A 7,516-nucleotide genomic window follows, 5' to 3' on the forward strand; every position below is an offset into this window, starting at 1 on the left:
CTGGAGGAATCTGATCGGCAGGAATATAACAGTATGCTCTTTTTCTCCTCAGCTGTGGTGTCTATGTTTACTCTCCCCGTTGTATATGACAAGTACCAGGTAAGTCTGTCCGCCCCTGAACTACAGTTCAGGTGTCTGGGTGGTTCTGCCTTGTTGATGCCCGACTGACTTGGTCTCCTTCTGCTCTTTGCAGGCACAGATTGATCAATACTTGGGACTGGTGCGGACCCACATAAACACTGTTGTGGCAAAGTGAGTTCAGCAGCAGACCTGACCTGTCTTGCTGTGAGGTTGCGGTGCACTGGGGGTGGCTAAGAGCTGGGTGGTCCTGGGGACAACGTGCCCTGTGAATGATGTCCTCCCCGGCTCCTGGCAGGCAGGAGCCTGTGGGAGGGCAGATCCCTGGAGGAACACAGGCCTTCTCAGCTGCGTGTAGACTGAGGCAGAGCTGTGACCCTACATCCTTCTCTCCCCTTTCCTGCTGTTTGGGGGAGCTGTGGACAGAGCAGCCCAACCAGGGACTGATGTCCATACTTTTGCCTGGCCAAGACAAACCAGAAGGAGTGTGTTAACTCCCGTCCCCACTGACCACCCCAAGCCTGGGTTTTTGCATTCAGGGACTCTGTCCTTTAGAATTAATAATACCATTAATGAACAAAGTGGGAATTAGAACACCACGCTGTTACAGAAAGAAAATACCTGCAAGCACCATGATCTTGAGTGTTTCAAACCACCATGGAACGGACGGAAGACCTGGATGAAATTTTTTATGCAGTTTGCTCTAGTTCCTAATGAGCTGCCTGTATCAAAAGCTTTTGTGGGATCCCTAGGGGCACAGTGAGGGTCTAAGCATAGTTCTCGACACTTGAGAATTAATGAAGCAGAATGTCTGGACTGGAAGGTAGATCCATACATCTCAGCAGTTTGTATCCGTGGCTTTGCAAAAGTTGGCTGAATAACAGGTATCCAATGGGAGGGGTTACAAAAGTGAGGTACAGAGAGCAAGTGGCCTGCAATGAGTTGCTGAGGGAACTGGGCTTGTTTAGTCTGGCAAGGAGGGAGCAAAGGAGTGATTTCATAGCAGCCTGTAAGTACCTGATGGGAAGTTACAAGATGATGGAGCCAAACTCTTCTCAGTAGCAGCAGATGTTCTAACAAGGAGCAACAACATAAATCCAGTGTAGGAGGTTGATGTTGGACTGTAGGAGAAACTTTTTCATGAGGAGATTAGGACAGCACTGGAACAGGCTACACGAGGAGGTTCCAGAACCTCCTTCCTTGGAGGTTTTCAAGATGCAGCAAGACAAAGCTGAGGCCAACCTGATTTAACATTGGGGCTAGTCCTGCCTCATGTAGGAAGCTGATTCAAAGACTTCCAGGGGTCCTTTCTAGTCAATATTTCTGTGATTCTGCAAAAGCCTTAGCCTTGGGCAGGACTAAAAGTCTGTACTGAAAATTCTTTGTTTAAACTTCATTCCTGGCTTCCAATAGACAATAGACCATGGCAGAATAATGAAGAGAGGAGAATATCACTGAGCATATCCCATGGTTACATGAACCACCAAAACCCGGGCCGTTTACAACTAGGGGCCTGTAAGAACACTTAGATGGGCATCACCCCTTTTTCGTATTAGACTCTGGTCCACCTGTTGCAACAACACACTGAATGCAAGCTAAAGAGATCACCCCTGGATAAGACTCCAAGTGGGGATCCGCCGGAAAGGAGTAGCTGCCTGACCATATAATCCTCCTTTTTTTTTCTTCTTTATTTCTAGGATTCAAGCTAAAATCCCAGGTGCTAAGAGAAAGGCAGAGTAAAGCAGACACCAAGAATTCATCGACAACAGTAGTGAATAACAGGGGAATCTGGAGTGAAACAGCTCTGTTCTTACACTTTATTGCAAATTTATCGTTCTTTTTTTTCTCGACACCATAATCTTAGAAACATAAAACTCGGAAGCAGTGCTTTTCCCCTGCTGCTTCTGCACTTAGAATATTTGCAATCACTTGTGTCAAGCACTAAAGTATAGTAAAGAGAAAAGTGTACTAGATGTGTTCTTTTGTGTTGCTTATAAAGTGCATGATGGTGAGAGCCTAAATAATATTGACCTTTTTTATTTTATTTTTTTAGTGTTTTTCCTTCTCCTATTGGCATTGCTTCTATAACTTCTAATGTTACATGTGGCTAGGGGCTTTCCTGCTTAGCGCACTGATGCAATAGTTACAATTGCTTCTACGTCACTGGGTTGCTGGTTGGATTCATCTTTATTAACTATATAGAATTGTAGACTGATGTTTTAGTGTTTTCCAGCACAAATAAAATAAACAGTAATCGGTACTTATGGTAATCAGTTTTGTATAACTCAAAAAAATGAAAACAAACCCCAGTACTTTTGTTGTAAGGGATTGACGACAGGCTGATTTACATGTATGGTAACTGGAAAGTTCCAGCATGTTAAATTTATTACAATTTGTATTACATTCTCTGTAGTTCCTAATGGACTTAATTATGGACTCTGAATATTTGCACTTATGTACTTGATACCGAATGCAGAAATAAATGTTACTAAATGTAAAAACTTCTCCCGCTTGTTGCCACTGGGATTATCTTGACATATGCAAACTGGACACATACCGTGCAAAAAGAAGCATTTTTTTTCTCTCTCTCTCTCCCCTTCAGATCCGCACAGACTTTGCTCTTACAAAATGGTGCAGTCCAACAAGATCATCTGTAGTACATAGCTCATCTATCCCTTTCACATCTTGATGAGTATGGAAATAAAAGAAAGATCTTCGCACACAGTTTGGTTTTTTTGTTGTTGGTGGTAGCAAATAACAGGAACATGCAGTAATTGTCTCTTCCTCCGTTGGCACATTGTGCGAATCATTAGCAACGCACTATGGGAGGGGTCAGCACAACACAAAGGACTTTCCAGTTTCCTTATTGTCATGTTCCTCTCTCACCCAAAGCTGTTCTTTGAAATCTGCTTTAAACCGTGGGATCAATACTGAACCCAGAGTCTGGGAACTGAAATAAACATTTGCTCTTGTTCAGAGGTGAAGGTAAAAATTGGTATTTGGTGTTTGAGAGCCATCAGACAAGAGAAACAGCTGTTGAACGTTATCTAAAGTGCTTCAAAACAAACAATTGGTTAAGTGCTGAACGATTTGCTTATTTGCGGAACATACCTGTGGAAAATCTTTTTTTTTTTTTTTGTATAAAAATGTGAACATCAAAATATTTTCAGTCAAATTGCAGGTTTTCTCCTTTTCTATCACAAAAGTTTTTATGCAGAAGTTATTTTTTCCATGAAGAACTAGATCCTCAAACACCTACCCAAACTTTTGGAATTGAAGTCTTTCTTTAGATTCATTCATTTAATTCACCTTCACCTCAGTTACATGTGGACATGGTGACATCTGTCCTAGGTCTGTTCTGTTTGACTGTGTATAAACGTACAACCCAAATGCACATGAGGAGTTGGTAGAAACATTGGTATGGATGTGGGCTAATTAATTCTTGCGAGGAGTCTCAAGTATCCTTATTTTCATTTAAGGTTTACATTTAAATATTCTTCTTTACTCTTATTTAAAAATACTAGAGTGTCTTTTAAATGTCACCTGCAGCTAGATATGAACATTTTTTTCTCAATGAAAAACCGAATGCCTCAAAGTGACATATGTTGCTTTTGATCAAATGGAATATGTTTGGTTTAGCATGTGTAGTTTGCAGCCAGGAGTTAAAATTCAAGACCTACCCCCAGCTTTATCTGTCTCTTAGACTGTCCTGCCAGTGCATTGAAATGGCCAGGATATACCCTGTAACTCTGAGGAAGACAGTACAGCCGGTGCGAGTGTCCTTGAGGATAAAGATTGATCTTCAGAATTCTTATTACTTACGAGATGAGTACGTGGGCCCAACATGTTAATTTTGAAAATGAGCGCATTTAATGTCCCATCCCATGGGTCCTATAAATGTGTTCTTCCCGAGCACCACCAATGCAGTTATATCCAAGACTAGCCTTTTGCAATGCCGAACCCTAAGCAGGATTTAAAGGCTGTATCTCCTGTATACTTGGAAATCAGAAGAAATAAAACCTTCTGGCAGTCCAATATTCTTAAGAGTCTAAATCAATAGAGACCAAGACCCCCATTCTTGTCTCCTCCAGCATCACCCTCTCAAAACCCACAGCCCTCCACTCCAGGCCCTCATCGACCTGACTGTACCCCTGCACACGCACCTCTCGAACCCATACCCTTTACTTCCATCTTTTCTCACATCCCACCTTTCCAACCCAGCTCCCAAACTTCCTTGCAGCCACCCCGACTTTACATGTATTTGGCAGTAACAGCCTGCAAGTGCTGCTGAGCAGCTGGGATGGGTTAATGTTGTGGGTGGAACCAATCTGGAAGACCATACTGGGACGCACCAGGAGCAGGGGACCTTAGCCAGGGCTTGGGTTGCTTGTGGCTGTGGCCACTCTCACCTTACTGGGATCACAGCAGCACTTGCCATGACACCTTTGAACATGGAAGCTTGGAGGAAGCCACCATGCCTGTAGCTCACGTAAGCCTTGTTTGCAAACCTCTACTAACTCATGGTCCTGCTATACAGCTTGCAATGAGAGCCCCTGTGCATACAGGGAGTGAGAGTTTGTGACGACCTTTAGTGTTCCCTGATAAGTCTCATTCATAGAGCAACACTGTGGGGAGGGGTTATACCTCCACCTTTTTTGGTTTTCAAACAAGTGAGGGAAAAACCAACACTGAGCTCTATGTTTTAAAATATTTTAGTGTGATTACAGTAGATGGCTGAAGATACTTACCACAATGACTCACATTCATGGGCTGAGCTCTGCTCTGAGGTACACAAGCTATAAAGCCCTTTTGTTTCTGATCTTCATTTGCATTCAAAGTGAAGAGCAGCCATAGACAAGCTTGACTGGTAAAAGCTGCAAACTTGTGAGGTTTTCTAGACAAGTGAAACCTGGGTAAAACTGCAGGGGAAGGGAAGGCATTACATCATTTTTTTGTCTTCGGAACATTCCTTGCCAGAGGAACATGGACATGACACCACATCACTAGTGCTTCAGGAGTCAGGTTGTCCCCGTAGTTCAAAGGCTGCTTTAACAAGATATGCAAGTGTATGGATGTTTTTTGAAGACCCATCTAACCAAGTGAGGTTGTTCAGGTGGTTGGAGTTAGGTGTGTGCTAAACACCTTGCTCAAGCAGCGTCTCTTATCATCTGTCTCTGGGTAGTTTGAGATGCTGATACCCCCTTTCTGGAGAGGAAGCTGAGAGGTTTCTAAGGCGGATGTCTCAGCTGGGGGGCTTGTTTAGATGCAAGGACGGGTCTGGACCAGGCCTTTCCATGGCTGAGAACTGGCTGTCTAATATAAGGAAGACAGCTGTGTTTTGATCTGCTCAACATGGTGCTGCCTTTCAAGGAAGATAACAGGTCTACCTGCTGAGTTTACCTTTGAAAGCCAGCCCAAAGGACTGTGCTAATTTGAACTGAAACCAGTTTAACTCTGGCTTGGGGATATGAAATCAGGAGTGGCGTGCTGGTGGGAGAAAAAATTTTGTTAGAACATCTACACCTACAAATGTGTCTTTTTTAGGCTCTATGACTTCAAAATATCTTCTCCAGGGTTTCACCTGTACCTTCCAGAAACTTTATATGCCTGCTCCTAAACTGCTGCCTGCTAAGGAGAGGTTCGATAGTTACTGAAGAGCTCTGTCAGTGCTTTATGTCACTTGAATATCTGTCTGTGTACCTTGAAATGAATACTCCATTGGTAGTTTGATGTGAAATGTGAATACTCTCTAACGTCATTGGTTTTGATTCCCTGCTTCTTGGTGCCTCAGCAGTATTCCACTCTTCTTCTAGCCTATGTATTTGCCTCTGAGCTGCTACTGAACTCTTTTATGTTTCCTCTGCTTTTTAATATTAATCTAGTGAGAGTAGGATCATAAAACACATCAGTGTCAGGAAAGCCCTGGAACTGGGAGGAGATAAGAATGATATAATATTCTGTGAGCAGATAATCCAGTTAAAGAGAGTCTGTCTTCTTCCTCACAGCTTTTGCTATCTCCCTGCATGCTTTCAGATGGCAGCTGGCTCCCATCCCTGCCCTGGTGGGTTACAAGTCAGTCAACTGTAAGCTTATCAGCCTTTCCTTCTCCATATGGGCCCAGGGAAATATGTAGCAAGCCCATGTGTTTGCCCAGTGCAGCTTTGCAAACACCAAGTGTGATGTATTTCTTCCTGGCTCTTCTTAATATTTTCTTTTCTCAAGCACAGAATTAAAAGATGCTCCATCGGTGAACTTGCATGCGAGCTTCCTGGGATGCCAGGAATCAGTGGAGTGAGGCCGCTGGCATGAAGGAGCCTGGTAAGACTGGCTGGCACATGCAGCCACGGCGGGACATATGGTATTTGGATAAGGGTGAGACATGTCCACTGATAAAAGAGTCAATAGCTGCAGTGCCTGAAAACGGAAGGAGGAATGGTCTCTGTTTCTGCCAGGCTTCCTTGCTGCTCAGCACCTTTCAGGAGAGAGTGGCAAAACCTTGCTCTCTGCCGCGGTAGGGGAAAGACACTGAAAGTGGATGCTCCTTCTCCACAGGTGCGCGTGGAAATGGGAGTTGACTGTAAGTAGGTACATGGGCTTGACCTGCTTCTCCCTCTTACCTGACCTGGTCATTTACCTGTCTCTGGTGTTCTTTCATAAGTGAACGGTCAGCTCACCGTCTGTTGGTGCTCTCCTCTGGTCAGTATCTAATCCAAGTAACTGCAGGCTAGCAAGTCAGATGCCTGTGACTTGCCACTTCTACAACTCTACTTTCTTCTTTGTATGGTGGCTGTTCTGGGGGGAGGATGAGCCCTGTAGCGCCAGATAGGGCACCTGAGCCCCCTGAACCCGCTGCAAGCCCAGCTATCTTCACCACCTCTGCAGCTCCCCTAGAAAGAGTGCTAAATCTACAAGTATGCCAGATTTATAACCTGGGGGACATCCCTGTCTGCATGCAAGGCAATGTAAAGTTACATGGGCAGGCAGGTATGTGGGTAAACTGTTCTGTCTAGCACCCCGGCAAGCCCCCGTTGACGGGGATGTGGATGTGCCCATCTCTGCATTGCCCGTGGTCTCATCTTCCCTTTCACTCCTGCTCTGTCTCAGCCGAAATGCTGGGAGATGCTGAAGGGACCAGGATGGGATAGAGCTGCAGAAGGAGTCTATCTAAGAAAACCAAAAGACAAAGTAGCCCCGTGCTGACATGCTTTCATTGCTTTTCCCTCCTGTCTGCCCCTTAACTAGCAAGTCAGATTCATTTCTCATGTTCAATGAATATCAAAGTGATTCAGCCTCAAGGTTGCAATTTATGCCTCCTCATGGCTCTTTTTGTTTAAGTTGAAAAAGTAATTCAGTCCAGTGAAGCTAATAGTCAGTATGGCCCCTCTGCGTGTATTTCCCTTTATGAGGGAGCTGTAAAGAGGATATTAGTTACATTTTT

At 44.3% G+C, this 7,516-nt stretch overlaps 1 protein-coding gene across 2 annotated transcripts in view; it reads left to right on the forward strand.

Annotated features, from left to right (window-relative positions):
• Positions 1-2,579, forward strand: part of RTN1 (reticulon 1) — a 125,946-nt gene extending 123,367 nt beyond the window's left edge. For both annotated transcript variants that reach the window (XM_009283019.1, XM_009283093.1), the window contains one exon: positions 1,776-2,579. In XM_009283019.1, the coding sequence (XP_009281294.1) occupies positions 1,776-1,818 (43 nt within the window). In that variant the 3' untranslated portion in view covers positions 1,819-2,579. The remainder of the gene's footprint in view (positions 1-1,775) is intronic.
• Positions 2,580-7,516: the final 4,937 nt, after the last annotated feature.

This window comes from Aptenodytes forsteri, unplaced genomic scaffold, assembly GCF_000699145.1.
Source record: "Aptenodytes forsteri isolate BGI_AS27 unplaced genomic scaffold, ASM69914v1 Scaffold410, whole genome shotgun sequence".
In the NCBI taxonomy this organism is placed as follows: domain Eukaryota; kingdom Metazoa; phylum Chordata; class Aves; order Sphenisciformes; family Spheniscidae; genus Aptenodytes; species Aptenodytes forsteri.